This window comes from Lissotriton helveticus, chromosome 5_1 (assembly GCF_964261635.1).
Source record: "Lissotriton helveticus chromosome 5_1, aLisHel1.1, whole genome shotgun sequence".
Taxonomy (NCBI): Eukaryota; Metazoa; Chordata; class Amphibia; order Caudata; family Salamandridae; genus Lissotriton; species Lissotriton helveticus.
This window is the reverse complement of record NC_136065.1, coordinates 1,284,579,594-1,284,603,298: the sequence shown is the minus strand read 5'-3', so window position 1 is coordinate 1,284,603,298 and position 23,705 is coordinate 1,284,579,594. Positions and strand designations below refer to the sequence as shown.

At 41.6% G+C, this 23,705-nt stretch overlaps 1 protein-coding gene and 1 long non-coding RNA gene across 4 annotated transcripts in view; one reads left to right on the top strand and one right to left on the bottom strand.

Annotated features, from left to right (window-relative positions):
* LOC144755315 (tetraspanin-18-like) overlaps positions 1-23,705 on the bottom strand; it is a 519,470-nt gene that overhangs the window by 115,167 nt on the left and 380,598 nt on the right. For all 3 annotated transcript variants that reach the window (XM_078644113.1, XM_078644115.1, XM_078644114.1), the window contains 2 exons: positions 19,884-19,958; positions 3,541-3,639 (listed from right to left, as the gene is read on the bottom strand). In XM_078644113.1, coding sequence (XP_078500239.1) covers positions 3,541-3,639; positions 19,884-19,958 — 174 coding nt within the window. The remainder of the gene's footprint in view (positions 1-3,540; positions 3,640-19,883; positions 19,959-23,705) is intronic.
* Positions 1-23,705, top strand: part of LOC144755316 (uncharacterized) — a 258,862-nt gene that overhangs the window by 200,721 nt on the left and 34,436 nt on the right. The gene's annotated exons all lie outside the window — the stretch shown is intronic.

The window sequence follows — 23,705 nt, the reverse complement described above, 5'->3', positions numbered from 1 at the left end:
GACAAAAAAATACAATAAAAAAAATGTTAATCTGAAAAGTCTGTCTATAGGTAGCACATAGTCCTCAACAGGATAGGTCGCAGTAACATTACACTCAGTTGTAGATTTAATAGGAGACCTATTATTTGATGATTTGGATGAAACATTTTCATATATAGTTATTTTTTGTTTTGAAGAATGAACTAATACAATGACATCATTGCTGACTGGGTGGGTCTTCATCTTTTTTAAGGCAATGGGATTGCTGTTTGTCAAGAATTTTTTTGTAAAATTGCATTCCTGGAAATCCTGTGCTCTCTGCACCTCCTTCTTTATGTAAATTAATCAGATGTTATGTATCAATCCTAATAGTTGTAGTTTTCATTATTTCATTATTGTAATAACTCTTTTTTTTGGACACCTGCCCACCGTGAGGTGCTCTCATGCTGACTGTGTTACCTATGGAACAATGAGTGATTTGATGAATGATTAAACAGAATTCTTGTCAATCCTTGTTACTACTTTTTTCAATATGTGAGACTGAGAGAATGAGTAACAGAGAGCTGGCATTTCTTCTCTCCTGGTGCATGCTGAAGCTAGTCTTTGAGTGTCTGAGTCCATTTTGTTATTTTCTGTATTTGTTTATTTATTAAGTTGAAAGGTATCTCAGAGAGTAATGCTGTACTGAGGAAACACAAAGAGAGGATGGACAGAGCACTGAAACTTTTCAGACACTCACCCCCAGTCACTGATCTGGGTTGAATCTATCATCATTCTTTAGCTCAGTTCGCCACCCCAGTTCAGATCCAGCCATATGCAAATCAGTCTTGCCTCTGTGCCTCATGGGAACAGTCCAGCCCAAACTGCCAAGCCAGGTACTTAGCTCACTGACACATAATAAAAGACAGGTAGTGAAAGATATAGATGGTAGTGTGAGGTGTGTGTACAAGCCTCACAGAACAAGCAGGAGCATGGGAGTCACTTAGGATAGACAGACTAATTTTTTATTTGGTTTTGGGGTAGATTCATAAGAATTTGCCTTGAGAATAGGGTGATTATAGGGAACTGTGAATGATGAAGATAAATCCAGTTGGAGAGCATTCCAGAGGTGTGACGGGAGAAAGGTGAAACACCAGAATCAAGATGACAGGCAAGTGGAGAGGAGTCACTAAGAGTGGTGAACCTAAAACGCAGAGAGGCTGTGATGGTGTGCAAAGAGAAATAGACTTACATTATATCACATTGGAAGAGCTAGTCCATAAATGGACTTGTGAACCAGGGTGAACAATTTTTGTTGCAAAATAAAAGCTTGCTTGCATGGTGCCTATTGATGAGATGTGGATGCAGAGCAGGGTAGCTTATACACAACCCTGGTGGCACAGCTAAACATTTTGTCAGGGGGCAGGATACAATGGAGCAAGATGCTGAGTTAAAGACTATTGCTGTAGTCTAACATTCTCAGGAAAAGGCAGGGATAAGAATTTCAGATGAGTGGCATCAGAGATGGGAACATATTTTGAAGGTGTTAGCAAATAGCAGTGTTTTTGAGATGAAGAAGGAAACTCACTGACTAATACCAAAATGAGCCTCCAATGTTTCTAATAGTAGTGGTACTGTGATATTACCAACCCCTAAAATAGGTTTAGAAATGGATTACAAATCACAATTTGGAAGTGGAGTGTTGTGGGTGTTCCTTCCAAACAACGATCAAAAATCATTGAACAGTTCTGCCCTGCCTGGGTAATAGTCAATTATCAATGCAGCCAATGACCTGCCACCTACATGCAGTTCCAAATGAAAAGTAAAATATTACAAAAAATATTAACTCGCTACACAGAAGCAAACAGCTTTGTGGCAAGTAAAACAGAGTAACATACTTCTATAAATAATGTATTTCAACAGATAAATCAAGCAAGCATTAATTTGCATTACATTCATAGCGTAATAAGAGTTTACAACAGAACATTTACAATTTATAATGATAATATATATACAGAACAGAAACAACAGGACAAAAACAGAGGAGAAAAAGAAATAACAGTTGTAATTCTTTGACCCCAAAGTTGGGGTGTTAATGGATTCACAATATGTAATGGTGCCCCTTTTGACACCTTTCCCTTTGTGAACTATAGTAAAGATTTCAAGGAGAGTAGGCAGTGGTTCAGGGGACCACTGCCAACTCTCAAAGAAACGTGTTTTTTAACCCCGTTCCATTTAAGGAAAGTGGGCTGTTTAAAAAAACATTTTTTTCTTTATTTAGAAATTAAACACAGGCATGATAGTATACTAAGCCTTGCAGGTCACCATCCCTGGTATTAAGACCAATCGGAGTGAGTCACAATTTGCGGTTTACTTAATGAATGGTCAGTAGGTAGGTTAGACTGAGATCCACTTTGAAGCGACCTATTAGAACATAGGTTGGAATGCAAAATACGTTTCTCTTCACAAAAAGTGGAGTGGCAAATTGCAACTGTTTTTTGATACCAGAAAGATAATATATCTTTCTTCAAATTCTCTACAGGGCAGATCCTGGGGTACAAGATTAGAACAGTAGGGAACATAGAAGTGATTTTTCTGCTTCTGTGTTTGAATTATGAAACTATGGTCTTGCCTGTCACATTTGTGTTATGTCCATCGCAACTCCTTGGCCCACCCATTGTACATAATTATGCGTGTATGGATTTTTACCACATGAATCTAGCCTCAAGGCAACAAGCTCTGTACAGAAGTAAGACATTTGGAAAGTGACCAGAGGCACATATGTGGCCAAGACAAAGGAAAAGTGATTGTATGAAAATAGGCTTCTGAGAAAGCGACTGTGGTGTTCTCTTAAGTGGCATGGTATTGGTTGTAAAAATGTTTTTTCAATTATTTCCATAACTTGAGTAGTTAGGTTGCCTGTCACATATGAACTCAGATGGCATTTCCCATTGGAGATAATGATGCTACATATGGCCCATGTTCATCCTGAGGTATTGTTCTAAGTGGACTCATTTGGCAGATCACCTCTTTGTTCCTACTCTTACAGTGTGTCACTGAGTGTATTATACACTTCTTTCTATTTCAATCCATGTGCAAGTTAAGCATATAGAGGTCACTGCTTTCTTCTAAGTGGAATCTAGATGCTCCCTCATATCTATTCAAATTTGAATGTTTATTGTGAATGCTCAGTGGAAGTTTCATCTTACTGGACCATGCCACTAGCAGCAGCATTATGCTCTTCCCCAGTCTTGCTTTGTCCCTATATTGTCTTGACTTATGACTGGTAGTCCTAGCCCAGCCCATTGTGCAATTTATAATCCTGCCCAGTTCACTCTTTAATAACAAGCCAACCATGTGAATAGGTAAGCCCTAGCCTTCTTGGCTTTTAAGGGTAACTGATTGCTTTATTGGCCATTCTGCCGCCATCTGACTAAATAATAGAATAATTTAATTGTAGACTATGCCCATCAAGACCTGTATTGACAAGAAGTAGCTAAGGAGCAGATGAATGGATGGATGGAGTACAACATTCGCCTTGAAGATTTAAAGATTAGATGTAGTTTTTGTAAAGACACTCACAGCAATCATGATGGTGTTCCAGGAGGTGGAGAAGACATCTGTGGCGTTGTCACCTTGGTAGTTCTTGTGAAGCTCCAAAAGAAAGTATTCATTAGTAATCTGTGGAGGAAAGATAAAGACATCATCCCTTGAAACTGCATTAATAAATAGAGTCAGCACCACAGATCTTAAAGAAGCTGAGTCGAAACAAGCTTGTGAATAGACGTGGGGAGGAAGCGCAACACATGACTGTTGAGTCAAAAATGGCCAGCAGTAGGGCAAGTGACATCACAGACACTTTAATACCAGTTGATAACACAGGATGACTGCTTACCCCACCCCTAGCCCACTTAAAAGCCTCCTAATTACTGCTCACAGGTTAGGGAATCATCAAAAATGGAAGCTATAGAAAATAGCAAGCACTGGCAAAGCCAATAGCTCTTCCCTATGTGAGAGCTTTTGGCTTTGCCAATGTGTTTCAGCCACGTTGTACAACAGCGTGGCTACTGTTCAGCATGGCTAAAAGTTAGTGGCGTAGTCAAAACTTGCATGGAGTGGAGTGGAGTGGCATGGAGTGGAGGGAAATAAAGTTTTGTGGTGTAAAGTGGAATAGAGTGTCGTAGAGTAAAGTGGCGTACAGTGGAGTGGAGGGTTGTAGAGTAAAGTGGTGTAGAGTGGAGTGTGTAGAGAGGAGAAGAGTAGAGTGCAAGTGGAGTGGAGTGGCATGGAGTGGAGGGAAATAAAGTTGTGTGGGGTAAAGTGGAATAGAGTGTCGTAGAGTAAAGTGGCGTAGAGTGGAGTGGAGTGTTGTAGAGTAAAGCGGTGTAGAGTGGAGTGTGTAGAGAGGAGAAGAGTAGAGTGTCATAGAGAGGACTGGAGTAGAGTGTCATAGAGTGGAGTGGCATAGAGTGAAGTAGTGAAGAGTAGAGTGTCTAAGAGTGGAGTGGTGTAGAGAGGAGTAGAGTGCAGTAGAGTGTCATAGAGTGGAGGGGCATAATGTGCAGTGGCATAGAGTTATGTAGACTGGAATGGAGTAGAGTGGACTAGAGTAGAGTGTTGTGGAGTGGAGTGGCATAGAGTGGAGTAAAATGGCACAGAGTGGCATGGAGTAGAGTATCATAGAGTGAAGTAGCATAGAATGACGGAGAGTGGAGTAGAGTATGGTGGCAAAGAGTGACGTAGAGTGGAGTGGTGGGGAGTAAAGTGCGTAGAGTGGCATGGAGTAGAGTGTCATTGAGCGGAGTAGCAGAGAGCAGAGAAGAGTGTCCAAGAGTAGAGTTGAGTAGAGTGTTGTGGAGTGTTGTGGCATAGAGTGGAGTGGCATAGAGTGGCGTAGAGTGGAGTGGCATGAAGTGGAGGTAGAGTAGCATAGACTGGAATGCAGTAGAATGCAGGAGACTAGAACGTTGTGGACTGGCATAGAGTTGGTGTCTTACAGTGTCATATACTGTTATAAAGTGTCGTAGAGTGGAGTAGTGTATAGAGGAGTGGAGTAGAGTGGAGCGGACTGGCGTACAGTGTTATAGAGTGGAGTTGAGTAGAGGGAGTGGTGTCGAGTGTCGCAGAGTTGAGTGGTGTAAAGTGGAGTGGCGCAGAGTGGAGGAGTGGCATAGAGTGTAGTGATGTAGAGTGGAGGGGCGTAGAGTGGAGTAGAGTGCCGTGGAGTGGTGTAGAATTGAGTGTTGTAGAGTGGCGTTAGTGTGTAGTGGTGTAGAGAGGAATAGAGTGTCATAGAGTGGAGCAGCGTAGAGTGGAGTTGAGTGGCATAGACTGAAGTGGAGTAGAGTGGAGTGGAGTGTTGTAGAGTGGAGTGGAGTGGCACAGAGTGAAGTGGCATAAAGCAGATTGGTATAGAGTGTCATGCAGTGGAGAGGCTTAGAGTGGAGTGGCATACAGTGGAATGTCATAGAGTGTAGTAAGGGTTTAGAATGGAGTAGAGTGGAGTGGCTTAGAGTGGAGTGGAGTGCCGTTGAGTAGAGTGGAGTAGAGTGGTGCCAAGTGGAGTAGAGTGGCATCGAGTGAAGTGTCGAGGAGGGGAGTGGTGTACATTGAAGTTGAGTGGCATAGAGTGGAGTAGAGTGTCGTAGAGTGGAATGGCATATAGTGGAGTGGTGTAGAGTGGAGTGGCATGGTGTAGAGTAGAATAAAGTGTTCTGGAGTGGCGTAGAGTGGAGTAGCATTGAGTGAAGTGGCATAGAGTGGTGTGGAGTGGAGTGTCATTGAGTAGAGTAGAGTGTCATAAAGTGAAGTGGCATAGACTGGAGTGGTGTAGGGTGGAGTGGCATGGTGTTGACTGAAGGAAAGTGGCCTGGAGTGGCGTAGAGTGGAGTAGCATAGAGTGGAATGGCATAGAGTGGCATAAAGAGGAGAATTGTAGAGACTGGCGTGCTGATTTTATTCGATCTTAGCACAGCCTTCAATACTGTGTCTCACGCCACTCTAATAGAGAGACTGGAGAACTTTGATCTTCAGGGGACAGCTTTATCCTGGATGACCTCTTTTCTAAAAGACAGCACCTTTCTGGTCTTCTCGCCAGTGGTTTATCCAACCCTCATGGCCTTATCTCTGAAATTCCTCATGGTTCAGCCCTAAGTCTGATGTTATTTAATTTCTACATCCGCCCACTTGCGAACTTGGTGGAAAGTTGTGGCCTCACCCTGTTCTCATATGCAGATGGCACACAAACCATATTTTCCTTGTCATCTGCTTAGAACCACAATCTGAGGGCTGTAACTCCTGCCTGGGTTTGATTTCTGCTTGGATGAACAGTAATTCACTCATACTCAATGGCGACAAGACCGAGATATTGGAACTTGGAAAGAATCCACTGCTTTGGGGCCCACAGCACTAGCCATAAACCTTACGCGCTCTTCCTGAACCAGCCCCCAGGGTAAAGAACCTTGCCTTCTGGCTGGATGAGTAGCTGTTAATGAAGCCTCATGTGGGCAAGGTTGCTGCAACTTGTTTTGTAGTTTTGAAATGGCTCCCTATTCCAGGCCAAAGGATGCTCATTCAGGGCTTACTTCTATTGAGCCTGGAATACGGAAACCTCCTCTATGTAGGGGCCAATAAAGCCTTTATTAGACGTCTAAAAAGTAGTCCAGAACTCAGCCGCCAGGCTCCTATGCCATTTTCCAAAATACGCCTCTGTATCAGGCCTTTTCCGTGAGTTTCACTGGCTCGCAATAGAAAACGGATACATTTTAAAGCATTATGCTATGTACACAAGTCTAGATCAGGTGCTGACCCACATTACCCTACTAGCCCTCCCGTTCATTATACTCAAGTAACCTGTCCCTCTGCACAGACCCTAAAGTAAAATTGGCACATATGGGAGGCCACTCCTTTTCATACTTGGGCTCCAAGTAGTGGAACGCCTTACCCCAGTCCCTGAGAAGTTGAACTTCATTGACCATCTTTTGTAAAAATCTGCAGACCTGGATGTTCTAATTCTGATGAACTTTGCCAGACCCGACTTGTTGCCAAAATGCTGGGAAACCCTGTGTGGGTAGCTGAATGCTATACAAGACTCTTTTAATAATAATAAAAATAGTAATAATAATAGTGGGATAGAGTATAATGGCGTAGAGTGGTATCGAGTGGAGTAGATTGGCGTGTAGTGGTGTAAACTGGCATGGCATAAAGTGGAGTAGAGTGGCGTAGAGTGGAGTAGTTTAGAGTGGAACAGAGTATAGTGGGGTGGAGTGGCATGGAGCAGAGTGGACTACAGTGTTGTAGACTGGAGTGTCATAGAGTGGCATAGAGCGGTGTAGAGTGGATTGACATGAAGTGGAGTAGAGTATCCTCGACTGGAATAGAGCAGAGTGGAGTAAAGTAGAGTGTTGTAGAGTTGCGTAAAGTGTTGTACAGTGGAGTGGCATAGAGTGTCATATAATGGAGTGGCATAAAGTGCAGTGGAGTAGTGTATAGTAGAGTGGCATACAGTGTTATAGAGTGGAGTCACATAGAGTAAATTGGAGTGGTGTAGAGTGGTGCGGAATAAAGTGGAGTGATGTAGAGTGAAGGCATGGCCTAGAGTGGAGTTGGTTAGAGGGGAGTAGAGTGCCGTTGAGTGGTGTAGAGTGGAGCGGAGTGTTGTAGATTGATATTTGAGTGTCCTAGAGTCGAGTGATGTAGAGTGTAGTAGAGTGACATAGAGTGGAGTAGAGTGGAGTGTCGTAGAGTGGAGTGGAGTTTTGTGGCATAAAGTTGAGTGGCTGGCTTACAGTAAAGTATTGTAATTGCATTGTATTGTATTTGCATTTATATAGCGATCACTACCCCTGAAAAGGCATCAAAGCGTTTTTCAGCAAGTAGCATGCTTCTCCGGAACCCATAAAGGATTAGTGGTGAATTAGTGTTGTGAAATATGGAAGTAATTTGAGCGGTGGCTATGTTAGTATGCTTTTTCAATTGAGAAGGATAGTTGGGGGACAGAAGAGGAACAGGTTTGCATTTATATAGTGCTTAATACACTGATGAGGTGTTGAAGCACTTTTCGACAAATAGCACGCTACACCGGAACCCAAACAGGATTAGTGGGGAATCAGTAGAGAGAAATATGAAATTAATTTCAGTGCTGGACATGTTAGTCTGTTATTTGGATTGAGAAGGAGTTGTGGAGGGATAGAAGAGGGAAGGGTCTAGAATATTTTGATTCTTATTAGGACAAAGAAAAGTTACTAATGGCTTTCAATTACTGTAGCTAGAAGTAATAGTTAAAAAGCATTGGCAAAGCCAGCAGCCCTCGCCTTTGGACCACACTGAATTTGACAATGATTTTGAGTAATGTCGTCCAGCATGACTAAAGAAAATTTTTGGGGCGTGGAGTGGCGTAAGAGTGTCACAGAGAGAAGTGTTGTAGAGTGAATTGGCGTTCAGTGGAGTAGAGTGGAGTGGTGTCGTGTGGAGAAGAGTGCTGCAGAGCGGCTCAGAGTGGAGTGGAGTGGAATGGCATAGAGTGGAATAGATTGTTGGAGAGTGGAGTGGCATATAGTGGAGTAGTGTAGAGAAGAGTGGCATGGTGTAGAGTGGAGCAAAGTGGCGTGGACTGGCATAGAGTGAAGTAGAGTGTCATAGAGTCGAGTAGGGGAGAGTGGAGTGGCATAGAATTGAGAGGTCTAGAGTGGAATGAAGTGTTATAGAGTGATGTAAAGAGGAATGTCGTAGAATAGAGTAGCATAGAGTGTCACAGAGTGGAGTGGCACAGAGTGAAGTATCATAGAGTGTCATAGAACAAAGTCAAGTTTTGTGTTATAGAGTAGAGTGGCACAGAGTAGAGGAGAGTAAAGCGGTGTGGAGTGGCGCAAGTGGAGTAGAGTGTTGTAGAGTAGACTGTCGCATAGTCGAGTGGTGAAGAGTGGAGTGGCATAGAATGTCATAGAGTAGGGTGGCGTAAAGTGGAGTAGAGTGTCATAGAGTGAAGTGGCATACAGTTGAGTGGTGTAGAGTGGAATGGAATGGCGTGGCATAAAGTGCAGTAAAGTGGCATAGAGTGGTGTGGAGTAGAGTAGAGTGGAGTGAAGTAGAGTGGAGTATTGTAGAGTGGCACAGAATGGCATTGAGTGGAGTGGCATGGAGTAAAGTGGTGTTGGGTGGCATAGAGTGGTGTGGAGTAGTGTGGCATAGAGTGGGGTAGCAAAGAGTGGAGTAGAGTGTTGTAGAGTGTTGTATAGTGAAGTGGTGCAGAGTAGATTCCTGTACAGTGGAGCAGAATGTCATACAGTGAAGTGTTGTGGAGTAAGCTAGAGTGGAGTAGAGTGGAGTGGTGTATAGAGGAGAGGCATACAGTTGAGTAAAGTAGAGTGTTGTAGAGTGGAGTGTCATAGAGTGGAATATAGTGGAGTGGAGCGAAGCTGGGTACAGTGTCGTAGAGTGTAGTGGCATAGAGTGGAGCAGAATGTCATTGAGTAGAGTGTTTTAGAACAGAGTGAAGTAGAGTGGAGTGGCATAGGATGGCACAGAGTGGAGTGGCATGGAATGGCATAAAGTAGAGTGTCGTTGAGTAGAATAGAGTGTCATAGAGTAGAGTGGAGTGACGCAGAATGGTATAGATTGGAGTGGCACAGAGTGGAGTTTAGGGTCTTGGTGTGGAGTGGCATAGAGTGGAATGGCATGACGTAGAGTGGAATGGAGTAGAGTGCCAGAATGGAGCAGTGTAGAGTGGAGTGGTATTGAGTGGAGTAGCATAAAGTGGTGCAGAGTGGCATAAAGTGGTGTGGAGTCGCATAGAGTAGTGTGTGTAGAGTGGTATAGAGTAGAGTTGCAGAGAGTGGAGTAGAGTGGAGTAGAATAAAGTGTTGTAGAGTGGAGTGGAGCAGTGTGAAGTCCTGTGAAGTCCCGCAAAGTACAGCAGAGTTTCGTACAGTGGCATAGATTGGAGTGGAGTAGAGTGGAGTGGCGTCTAGTGAAGTGGCATAGAGCAATGTATAGTGGAGTGGCATAGATTGGCGAGGCATAGAGTGAAGTAAAGTGGAGTGTTGTAGAGTGGTATAGAAAGGAGTACAGTGTCATAGGGTGAAGTGGTGAAGAATGGAGAGGCGTAGAATAGAGTAGTGCAGTAGAGTGGAGTGTCATAGAGTGGAGTGGCATAGAGTTGAGTGGTGTAGAGTGAAGTGCATTGGGGTAGGGTGTCACAGAGTGGAGTGTCTTAGAGTGGAGTGGCATACAGTGCCATGGAGTGGAGTAGCTTAGAGTGTCGCAGATTAGAGTGGAGTGGCATAAAGTGGAGTACAGTGCTGTAGTGTGTTGTTGAGTGGAATGGTACAGAGTGGAGAGTCATAGAGTGTCATAGAGTGAAGTGTCATAGAGTGAAATGGCATAGAGTGGAGTGCCATAACGCTGAGTGACATAGAGTGGATTAGGGTGGAGTGGGATAGAGTGAAGTGGCATAGAGTGGAGTGGCATAGAAAGGCATAGAGTGGACTAGCAGAGAGTGGAGTAGAGTGTCGTAGAATAGAGTGTTTCAGAGTGGAGTGGTGTCTCATAGAGTGGAGCAGAGTGTCGTACAGTGGAGTGTTGGGGAATGGCATAGAGTGACTGGAGTGGAGTAGAATGGGCGTTCGGACAAATATTGGATTAAAGATATAGAGATAAAGAATATCATACCTTCAAATATGTAGTGGGCAGGAATATCAAAAGTAAAAAATGTGTTTTTAGTGTTGTTTTTATTATCGTTTGGAAAAATATTGACGTAGGAAATATTGTTTTTTTTATTAATTAGTATGTAGTGTGTTGTATTTCCTTTTGGTAAATGTGTTTATGTTTTGGTTAATTTGTTTATGTTTTAGTTAAGTTTTAATATTTATACAAGTAAAAGATAGTTTTTAAATGTATTCACGTTTTAAAATATTCTGTAAATATGTTTTTAGTGGAGGTGTGTTTGGTTATAGGGATAAGGGTAGGTTTTTCCAAAAACAATATATGTATTCAATTAAAAAAAATAATTTCATTCTTTTCAAAATATGCAAATAGTTTTTCTGCATTGAAAAGTATATTTTATTATAATAATATTTTATAAATATTTTTTAATGAAACTTATTAACATATTTTTAATTCATATTTTTTATGTATACACTTTTTTTAGTACATTTGGATTAAGTTGCATATTTGATTTTTATGGATATTGAAATAAAAAAGTATTAATTTTTAATTTAAAACAATTTAATCTACAAAATATTTTGAAAATAAAAACATTATATATACTTTTGAACATTTAAATTATATTTCAATTTTTAATAAAATGTGTATTGCTAATTTTGTTATTTAAAAATTATGTAATTAGATTTTTTTAAAGTGCATGAATTATAGGAAATATTAAAGAAAATATTGAGATTTTACATCAATTTTATAATATACAGATTAAAATTTGATGTTAAAATATTTTATATAAAGGTTAGCAGTTTAAAATAGTGTGTTTGAATACTACTTCTTTTCTTTTACTGAAATTTTAGAATGTTTAGCAGTAATTTTGTATATTTAAATTTGTATTTATAAAATTTTAGGTGCATACGTATTAATGGAAATTGGATCTATAATTTCTCAAGATTTTCCTGTCCAACGTATTTTTTCTAATTACCATAGATTGGTGTGGGAAAAGTAAATGTCACCCCTTTAGTGTCCAATACTTTCCTTGAATTGGTTAAGATTGGAGTTGGAATAGTAAGTGTCACCCCATTAGCGCCCAACACATTTTTCAAGTTGGTTTAGATTGGAGTGGGAATAGTAAATGTCACTCCTTTAATGTCAAACACTGTCCCCAAGTTAGTTTAGATGGAGTGACAATAGTAAATGTAATACCATTAGTATTCAACACCTTCCTCTAGTTGGTTTAGGTTGGACTGGGACTAGTGAATGTCACCCCTAATTTCTATTTCTGTAACATCTGGGGGATGATTGTGCTCTTTACATGCATCACAATATTATATTTTGTAGTTACCCTCCATAGTATGCATTTGAATAATATTTAGTACATTTCCACTTTATGGCTTCTGTTGTTGCACTTTCTTGGCTGTAGGTGTAGCCTGTATGATTTAATAATCGCTTTCCTTTCTGTGAAGTCATCTATTTCTTTCATTGTATCCATAAATAGTTTAACAGTATAAATATAGTATAAATTGACTTTTGTTTTTGTGTTCTTCATATTTTTTTAAAATGCATTTACATGTTATTTATTTAATTACTTGTATGTTTCATTGAGATATTTTGAACAGTTTTGAAGCTTGGGTTTACCTCATTTTAACATGGGGCAAGTGCTGAATTTTCTGTTGAAAGAGAAAAAAGTTATATTAATTATATATGGTATTTTGTTGCAATTTTGTCAAGGTTTAGGGAGTTAGGTTGGATGAGTGCTGAAATTAATATATATGCATGCTTACTTTATTATTTATTCTTGGTCCTTTATTAAAGCTGATATTTTCGGGCAGTTTGTTAGTTTGGAAGTTGGTTTTCATTTCTTTTAGGTAGTCTATGTAAAAGTTACAAATTGTGTTACAATGTAGTTGTTAAATTATGTTTTTTAATTTAATAATATTTAAATTTTAGTTTAGATATATGCATTACTTGAAATTGTAGTTGTTGAGATTATGTATTTCAGTATTAATGATTTCTTGTGAGAATCTGGCAGAGTTTCCTCCTCTTGCAGTGTTTATTGTTTTTGGAGAATTTAGTTGTTATAATTAGTTCATCTTTTATATTGTTGGCTTAATTGTTTGTTTCATTTTATTTGTTACAGTTATTTATAGTGTTATTGTATTTGTGGTTAATTAAAGTTTGAATTTTTTTATCAGTTGAGTCCTTATCTGGTAAATGCTAATTTATGTTTTATTTTTGAAGTATAATGTATAATTCTTTTATCTATATACGAATTATATTGTATATATGTACATTTTTTTGTATTAATAAATGTATTTATATGTTCATAGTTAATAATAATTGTTTTGGTTGTTTTAAATATATGTGTTTTAGGTTTATGATTTTTTGGGGAAGTTTGTTTAATTTTTGGTTAATGTAATTTTGATTTTTTTAATTAAAGTTGCTTATTATATACATTTTGGGTTTATTTAAAGTAATTGTTTTGTAGTTACTTTTCTCCTTTTGGGGGTATTGATAAAGATGTTTTAGTAATGTTTGATATAATATTGAGATCAATATTGTGTTTATCGATATTTTTTATATCTTATATTTTGCTAATGAGCTGCGATATTAGTGTTTCCGATATGTTTGTTATTGATATATGTAAAAAGCAATATATTTTTGTTATTGATATATGAAAAAAATCAATATAAAAACAATAGAGTTGAGTGGAGTGTCGTAGAGTGGACTGGCTAGAGTGGAGTGGAGTAGATTGTCATGGAGTGGAGTGGCTGAGACCCATATGTACGAACCAATTTTGCATTTTTTAACAGTCCAAATTGCTATTTTGGGCTGTTAAGAAATGCTAAATTGCCTTTCGGTATGTAGGAAAGGCATAGGTGGTGCTGCAAAATGCTATTTCCACCGAGTAGAAATAGCATTTTGCGATTCGCAAAATAAGAAATCGCAAAAACAGATTTCCTATTTTCAAAGCGGTAACCGCATGTACATAGCATTTCCTAATTGCGACCAATCGCAAAATGACCATTTAGGAAATGCTATTACCATTGATTCTGATATGATGGTAACAGGTGCGAACTTAAAAAGTCTCCCAAAAATGCATAAACTGCTTGTATATTATGTAAAGCACATATCATTACTTATGTCAAGAAGTAAATGAGCATCTGCTTTCCCCACGGAGGAAGACACAGTCAAAGCAGGTGTTCCACTATGTCAGAAATCGAGACACTACAGGTGCCCAGCATTAGTGAAAGCAGAGCCATCACTGGTTCCCTATAAAGTAGAAAGCAGGAACAACAAGTGATCAACAATACAAGAAGCACAGGTGCCTGATAGTGCAAGAAGAGGAGGCACCACATACGCATCACAAGGCTACAAGAATAGACACCACAGATGCCTAAAATTCAATAAGCACAGACATCATAGGTGCCCAACAACACACCATAGGTTCCCTCCCCTCAATGCAAAGTCAGCAGACACTGTCTGAAAGTAAACAAATAAATAAAAGTGCCATGATGCGGATAACGCGGGCCGCACCACAACCCTTCTTTTCTACTTCCTGCAGTGCTGCACAGCAGGCATGCTACTGAACAAAGTGACTAAAAAGTACTGACCAAACCATTAGCTCTCTCTTAGGAGAGACATTATTGGCTTTGCCTATGTTTGTTTATTTGGAACCTTTGCTAAGTTTTGAAATCGGACGTTTTCATTCGGAGATCTACATTTCGCGGAAAACCCCCCCCCACAGAATAGAAATCATGGCTGAGCACCTGAGTGAGGGAGAGTTCTCTAATAATGGCCTGGGCCTTTTACTCATGCCCAAACCATTTAAGATGAGTGTAGATTGTAGAGGGACTCTAGTCTATCCAGGCAGATCTCTGTCTCAAGCCTCCCTCTCTATGCCGCTGGTGCCTCCCGCACTTCCCGTCTGACCCCCAATATATAAGACCAGAGAGGATAATCAGGGGACAAGTGTTATTGAGAACTGGACCGACTATAGACTAAACAGATTCCAATTCACAGCAGACATATTTTTAAGCAAGGGCAGGATTGTGGCCTTATCGTTAAGCATGCCCTCCTATAGGGTGTGCAGAATAATGATGGACTGGGATGCGGCCCGTTAATTATCAGTGGAGATTAATTCAAACATTCCATCCATCACTTTTTTGCATGCTTCAGTGTGGAGTCTTGGAGGACTAGTATAGCACTGACAGCCTCACCACAGGAAATGGGCAAGAAGAGAACTTTGCGAGTGGGGAGATGGGAGTCCAACAGCTACATGACATGCACAAAGAGCTGCACGATGGAACATGGCAACTGCCTGGTGATCAACAGTGCGTTTTCCTATAAAAGCAGCAAATTAGTAAACAGAGAAGACATACAGGTGGTTTGACGGACACTTGAATATGACCAGGGCACAATGATAAAAATGCCTTGGAAAATGCGCAAAGTACTGTCTATGTGGAGGGATGTACAATGGTATGGCAAGCCCAGTGTGAAGCTGAAGCAGGTGGGCCCAACTATCACTGGTCTTCACAGCAATTGGGCAAGGCCGGATATTATTATCAGACCATGATCAAAAGAGGGGGCTGAGAGAGATGTTCGTTCCCACACATGTCCTCCCTTATTCTTACATATATGACAAAGATGTGAATTGTTCTGGCCCTGCCGCCTTCCCTTGCTTCAGTTGACCTATCGCCTTACTTACTTCAACCTCCGAAATGTCCCTATCAAGGCGTTCTATTTGATCGCCCGTAAGGGTGGGCAGTTGGATCCTGCCTAGCCATGAGTTTCTTGCCAGGGGGTCATCTTCGATGTCCTCGGTGTAAATTTTTTGAAAAAACTCCTGAAAAGTGCTACCAATCTCTGTATTGGTAGTCCTGACAGTAGGGTCCCCCTCCTTTCGAATTCCCTTTATAAACTTTTTAGATTGATCTGTTTTAATCTTCCCAGCTAAAACCTTACCACCTGCCTCCCCATATTCGAAATTCGAGATCTTACTTGCCGCCCACCTCCTCTCCACTCTTTCCTGTAATACTTTATCCAACTCTGACTTCACCTTAGCCCGCTCTTCTTGCTCGACAGAGGTTCCCCCTGAGGTACCGCACCTCCTGTCCAAGCTATCCAGTTCTCGTTCTAAAATTCTGATTTTCTCTCTATAGGCCTTTCCTCTGTATGAAGCTCGATTCGTGATATACCCTCTTAAAAAGCTTTAAGGGTTTTCCATACAATGGTGATTCCCGCTGAATCCAAATTGATTTCTAGGAATTTAGACAGAAGTAAGTAAGGCGATAGGTCAACTGAAGCAAGGGAAGGCGGCAGGGCCAGATGGCCTTCCCGGGGAATTATACCGGGTTTTGTGCCCGGTCCTAGTAACAACACTGACGGCACTATTTAACGTCATTTTTATAAATGGGTTAGTGCCTCTGCACTCGTGGAGTGAAGCAACCATAGTTCTTATACCGAAACCGGGTAAGGATCCAACTGATTGCGGGTCTTATCGGCCGATCTTGCTATTAAACAATGATTATAAGATCTTCGCCGCAGTGTTATCAGCTCGGCTGGCAAGTGAGATCGGCTCGATAATTCATGAAGACCAAAAGGGCTACATTAGGGGGCGCAAGTTGGCAGATTTAACCCGGGACCTGGTTGCAGCGATAGATATCGCCACAACTTTTTCCTTACCCTTGGCTACATTAACCCTAGGCCCCACTAAGGCCTTCGATAGGGTCAACTGGCCCTACCTGGCGGCAGTATTAAGGAAGTTTCAGCTAGGTGAGAACTTCTGTCGAACCATCCAGCTGCTGTACAGAGCCCCCACCGCCAAGCTTTTAGTCAATGACACACTTACAGAGCCATTTAAAATTTCACGGGGAACCAGGCAAGGTTGTCCCCTTTCCCCACTCCTGTTTAACCTATATCTAGAGCCTTTTGCGCAGACACTGAGAGAGGAACATAGTATTACCCCTTTTGAGTATAGCGGATGGGTGAAGTGTCTGGGCATGTATGCGGATGACATTCTTATCTATACGTCAGACCCCGTTCAGGCCTTCCCGACAGTAATCAGGAGAGCAGAAGAATTCCGGCAGATTTCGGGGTATGATATAAATGCGGGGAAAACGGAAATAATGGTGTGGAATATCAACAACACACAATTGGATATAACCTCCTCAATGCGCTATTTGGGAATTAAGATCACCCAGGAGGTTGGGAATATACCACAGGTCAATTTGGATCGGGTTTCCCGAGAATGTCGGGCACTTTTAAAGGCATGGACCTTTCTCCCTCTGACTATCTATGGGAGAGTGAGTCTAATAAAAATGTCAATTCTACCTAAGCTCACATTCATTTTTAACAGCATTCCTCTAACCTTTGAGCCAAAGCAAATTATGAAGTGTCAACAGGAGATCAACTCATTTATTTGGAACTACAAGTCCACCAGGATAGCTTGGAAGAAACTGAGGAGGAGGAGGGAAAAGGGCGGGCTCTCTCTTCCAGACATACAATATTACGCTTGGGCCTTTCAGTTGTCATTCTCCAGAATGCTACTAAAAACTCCAACAGATTCATCAGCAGGGAGAATGTTTAAGGCCATGTTAACTGGAACGGGCTTGCCAATGGATGGTTTTTTATTTAAATTCGGGGAACAGAAGTTCTTCAAAAAGGTGAGGCTGAAGGTCTTGCAGTCACTGGCCAGAGCCTGGACAAGGATTAGGAGGATTGCAGGGCTGGCCTACTATTCAAATCTGGCTCCAATCTGGGGGTCTGCGGGGCTCCCCCCGTGCTTGGGTGACAACCTAAGAGAGGGGGGATACTGAGATGGGGAGACTTGATGGCAGGCGGGGCACTAATACAGTGGGATAAATTGTATGAAAGGGTCGGCCAAAGATTATCAAGGTTTAAATACATACAACTTGTAAGCTGGTCTAGAGAGCTCCTTCAAAAGAATACCCTAGTGGGGAGACGTAGTGTGCTAGAACAACAGCTTGTGGAGAAACCTCCGGGGGTAAGGAGGTAGCGCACTGGTATTGGGTAATCTTGGAGGAAGTGGATGGAGACTTTGACCTCCCGGATGAACTGTGGGCCATGGACATGGATCCTCGAGGGGAGGAATGGTGGATAAGATCATTCGCTCTTCTGTATAAAACTGTCAAGCCTGCTTGGTTGAGGCAGAATCACTTGTTCTCGATTCATCGAGCCTATTGGTCACCACAAAGGATTGCGAAGTTTCAATCCGGAAAATGCTGCAACAAGTGTAGTCTCCAGGGCGCATCAGATGTTCACATGTTTATGGAATGTCCTCCAATCAAGGCGTTCTGGGCAGAAGTACTGTTTACATTGGGCTCGATACTCAAGGTAACCTTACCTTGCACACTAACACTGGTAATCTCTGGGATGGATGATAATGTTACTGGCCCAGCAAGACAGTTGTTATTTTATGCAATTTTACTCGCGCGGCGACAGATATGTAAATTTTGGGTCGACTCCAAGGCGCGAACACATGCCAGTTGGTTATCATCCCTATTTGAAACATCCAAAGTCTATCTGGCCAGATCCTGCAGCAGTAATAACCTCACCTTTTGGAATCTTTTGATCTCTTGGAGTTAGTGGTTGTATGTCTAATACCGGGGGGGGGGGGGTTTGGTTTTTTTTTTCCCCAGGTCCTATGATTATGCCTCCAAACTCCAGGGTCCATTGTGGTGGTTCCGTTAAATATGAGCTGGGCCTGGCGGTAGTTTCTACCTTGACGGAGTCTGGGATGTGTTTGGCAGTTTGCCACTCACCATCAATGCCTCGGTAAACCCAGATCTAGTCTCCCGCCAGGCTGATGTACAAGGTTATGGTGGTGGAGTGTGCGCTCCATTTTTTGGTCGCACAAATAGGTGGTTGGCTAAATAGTTTCTGGTCATGAGGTACAGGCAAATGAGGACAAAAAAAAGGTGTGAACTGTTGTCTAAGCCGTGGTACGACTTGAAAAATTCTATGAGTTGGCCAATCAGGTCGCAAGAGATCGATATCCCTTTCAGTATGCATCGACCCTCACACCCCAAGGTGGCATGCTTCATCATCGGGTTGTGCTCCTTGTTGGGTGCACTGTGCTATATGAGGTGGCGCTTTGAGCTTTTCTCAATGTCTGTGGTCCAGCTGGGCCATAAGAGCACGCTTGCCTGGAGCAGGCTAGTATGGGTAGATTGGAAGGGTTATACCATTGCAATGAATGATGTAACATGCCAACTTGGTGGGTGGGAGTCAGTGCCTTCTGAAAGGGATATTCCTCGCAACCTGAATGGTGACTTGTAGATCCTTGCAGTCAGACCACTGCTTAAACAAAACTATACACTATTTTCATGTAGATTACCATCATGCACCTGGTGGGGAATGGCATAACCGAGGTTGCGGGGGGCTAACAGTTCTTGGACGTGAAAGAGACATTGACAACCATCTTTAGTGTGATGGAAACAATGTTAATCCGAGCTCATGTCAAGCTTTGTCATATTGGGCAAAATGGAGTAGAAAGGTAAGTGTCGCAATGTGCACATTTGCTGGGACATAGATATCAATGTTATGAGTTACGGAACAGCATAAAGGTGCCAGGGTATCACACAGAAGATGCTGTACACCAATGAGGCGTAGGGATGGACATTCTACTGAAATACCCTGCAGGGGCAAGCTGGAGGTTTTCTAGGCTTTTTTGAGTCTTCCTTAATGAATTACGTAGCAGCCCATTGTAACACGCATTACCAGTAAAATAAATGGAAACTGGAATGAAATTGAAACAGGCATTATTAGATTTACTTTGATACCTTTTCACAATTTTAAACCCAGACTTTTTAGTAATTACATTTTACTATTTCTAATAACTAAAGTTGTACGTTAAGTTCTTTATTTGTTAACTCTGTTGCAATTGCGTTGTGCTTGTTGATTTCTGCATGCTCATCATCTTCGAGGAAACATTTGGCCACTCTTCTCTTGCAGACTGCTCCCTGTGGTTACTGTGGGAACTCAGCAAAAGATTATTACAACTTCTGCCACTTGCCTAGCCTGCCATGCAAGCTACTATTTTAGGGAGAGTGAGTGAGTGAGTTGGTGAGTGAGTGAGTGAGTGAGTGAGTGAGTGAGTGAGTGAGTGAGTGAGTGAGTGAGTGAGTGAGTGAGTGAGTGAGTGATGTTGTGATGCATGCTCATTAGGCGCTCTTTGGTCAATGTGGTCAGTAGTCTTTCATTTTGTCCCACAAAATGTTAACAAGAGCAAATCATTGAAGGGCACCCACCTGTTTTTTGTAAGTAAGGGCAAAGATAGTGCCAACAAGCTCCACAATGAACATCACCAGCAGCAGTACGAAGAACTGAAAGAAAGAAGCAGCCCTGTTATCCACTGAACTGAGCTTTCATTTTACGCAGGAAAGGTGTGTCCGGGTGTCACTTACGTTCCTAGATTAAGAATCTTGTCCACACATTACTTATTTTAAAAACTCCTTTCCCGTACAGTCCAATATGTTTACTTCCTTGTGTTTTATGCCAATTTGCTTAATAGGCCCAGATGTACTTGGTAGTCACACAACACAGAGCATCAAATAAAGTTGCTGTGTAGTGTGAAGGGAAGGGAAGGAGAGGAGGGCGGATGGGGGGCAGAACATTGCCAAATCTACTAAGAAAAAGTTAATTTCTTAAGTGAACAGGTTTTGTGAGGACTCTTAGCGTATCCTTTTTCACATGGCACAACCAGGAAGGTTTTGTTTGAGAGAAAACAGCACAAGGTACATTCAAGAGCATAGTGACCTTACTGTTACAAAGTAAACAAATTAAGTTTGGCAAATCATTTAGTTAAAAGAATACAATTGTAGTGATCCAAATCATACAACAACAATGTAGATCTTAAGGGCCATGATTCATTAATGACTTGTAAAGCTTTTTTAAAAACAGCTGTGTTGGCTGCGATTCCCAGAAATGGCCACTAGAGAGCAGTAGTGCGTCTGTTTATATCACTGAGAAAAAGCACGAACCCCTGTTAAAAGAGAATTGTTTCCGGAAGATGTGTGTCCTCTAAAACCATAATCTCACTGATTTGTAGAAGTCAAAGAAGTTAATGGATACAAGTCCATATATTCAGCACTAGGTCTGTAATGTGTTCCTTAGTGCTCCAAACGTCCCCAGCTTCTCAGGGAAGGATTTATTTTCTGGACACCCAGCCATATGTTCACGTGTCGGTCAGGTCTGCTGACTTAAAACCCAGGCGCCATGCTTAGTTGGTTTTTACAGGTAGAGAATGCGGTGTCTGCCCCTGGGATACCTACACTTTCACATTCTCAGAAAAAGCTCACAAGCGGGCTTCACTCAGTCAGGTCCTGAATAACACTTCTTCTTGGGAGTCAGCAAGCGCTACCTTCCCCAGTGGAATTCTTCCTGTAGGTGGCCCACCTGTCTCTTCTTCTTCCTCAAGTAGCTCGCATCCCTGAAGAAGGTTATAACTTCTTATAAGACTAACTTATAAGAGCGTCATAACTGGTGCCCTCAGATGTGAATGAGGTTCTCATACTAAGGGTCAGATTGTCCGTGTTTTGCTGCAATGCTTGTGTGCCACAGTATGAAGTAATAAGTCGCAGTGATTCACCAGACATTTAGGAGTGCACACTTGTGTTGCATGCAAAAGCAAGCAAAACTGTTATTACTGCTTTCACTGCCTCCATTTTACCATACTTTAATACAGTACCAAGCCCAGATAGTGAAGGCACAATTCAGAATCACTGATATTTCTTTACCTCCCTGCCCAAACTCCTCATAACCAAGGACATTCCAGTCCTCACACCTTAAAGTTAATAATGGCAAAACCTTATGAAGGCCACCTTAGTGCCATGCATAATAACAGTCTGTTGCGACTAATTACCTTTATTCCACTTTATTAACTATAGGCTCCAAGTGAAACCTTTTCACGTATTTCCTAATTAGAGATAGCATGAAATCGGTTGTTCACAAGCTGTACAACTGAAAAGCAAGCAGCTGGCTGCAGCCACTTATTCATAAATGTAACGCTTAAATCTATGTTGCCTATTTAAATGTAAATCTGTGCACAGCTTTCAATTTATATTTGGGGACTACACCACTGGGTCTAACTTCTACAGCACATTTACAGCTGGCTTACACAGTGTTATTTGAGGTATTAATGTGGATAGTTTGGTTTCGTTTTGAAATCTAGGAATGTTCTTTCTAGGGTGCTAGAGGTTTTTTTCCTAAGTTCATATTTGCAGGTTTTGCTTAAAGGCGAGTGCAGAAAACGGGCTCTGTATGCTCACATTTGGAATGTTACTTTAAGACATTCTGTGCCATGTGTGCACACAGTAGGGCTGACTTACACAGAAGTCAAATATGCCAATTTAATTGCAAACAAACAGTTTCCAACCTTAGGGAAAGGCGTAGGTATTTAGACCTATTTAGCAGGTCAAATACCACTTGTTTAGAGTCCACAAATCTAATCACGTTCAGGAAAAACATGGCAAAAGGATGGGTTTCCTACAGTGGAACTATCCTGAGATGTGTAAAACAACCATGCCCTTGCTTCATTACTACCTACAAAGGCAATTGGAACCCAAGGAGCCCTATCCTCAGGATCCTTATGAATATAATTAAGGAATAAGGAATGCCCTCGATTTCCCCGTTGTGTGAAAAGCATGCACATATCTTCTACATGGAGAAGAAATATAAATGAAATAATGTTTCACCCAGATCAAGTTTGCATCTTTCTGGGATTGCCCAATGCCTGGACTCCTGTCACAATACAGGCCAGAAATAATGTAGTAAGATTTGCATGTCACATTATGGAAAGTTGAGGGCCATCAGAGTATCAGTGCAGGGAGATGTTACCTTCTTTTTTATCTTAATCTATCACAGCAGAAGGCCAAGTACACCTCAACAAAGGTCATGTTCCACAAGACACAATTCACAAACAAATGCCAACAACACAAAAATCTCTGAACTCTACATAAAAACCCTGTACACCAAAGAAGAGGTTTTGTCTACTACAAAGAGCACCTTGTCCGTCATGGAGAATTCCCCGTCTCCCATGAAGTGGCCCTACTTGCCATCGAGAAGGCCTCATTCTGAATGGGAACCCCCACCTCCAAAGTGAAAGTGCTGTCCATCATTATAATTGCCCAATCTAAATCACTGAAAGTCCTCTCCACTATATAGATTGTAAGTCCATAGGGGAGGCCATTTCCAACTTGGAGAAAGTGCTCTCTACCACTGAGAAGGAATTTTATACTACGGAAGAGGACCTGCCATCATGGAGCAGGTTTTGTCCACAATGTAGAATTCACTGTTTTCTATGAAAAGGCATTACCCACTTTGCAGAAGGCTTTGTCCTTTAAGCAAAAGGCCCCGTCCACCATGAATATGTCTGTGCCAATCTTGGAGAATGGAGCATGATGAGGCATAATGACCTGAGCTGCCGAAGTCATAGCCAGGGGGAACCAGGGGCTATATTTACAATGCCCCGGTAGTACTAACTTTTACGCCATAGGATCATCACCTTTGTGATGCTCTGGAGATGCAGTGTGGCTGCCTATTTTTACAAGGCCACGTAAAGCCACACTAAGTGGATTTTCATGCCTTGTAAATATGGCCCCCTTTCACGCATTACTGTGCCATGGGTGTTGCAATGGATGTTCCCAATCAAAACCCATGGAATACGAAGCATTTGTAGATTTACAAGGTTTTGTAAAATGGGAATTCTGCAGCACAAATAGAAGGAGGAAAACACCATCAATTATTGTTTTTGTGCAGGAAGGTGCTCCTTCTTGCACAAAAAAACAATCAGCCCAGGCTCGCAGGTGCCTGCGTTGATGCTAGGCAGTTAATTGTGTGCCAAAATAGAGGAAAACACAGAGATGTGTTGTATCGCTGTAAATATGATGCATCCCTTCACTTTCCTAATGACATAGCTCGGTGCAGCAAGATGGCTTCATTTGCTAGTAAATATGCCTCCAGGTTCCAGTCTCAGCGTTGGCGCCAACATCTTGTGATTCTGGGAAAATCACTTAATCTCCCCGTGTTAACAATTCAGCCCCTTGAGACACTCTCGGGTGCTCTGCTGTGCT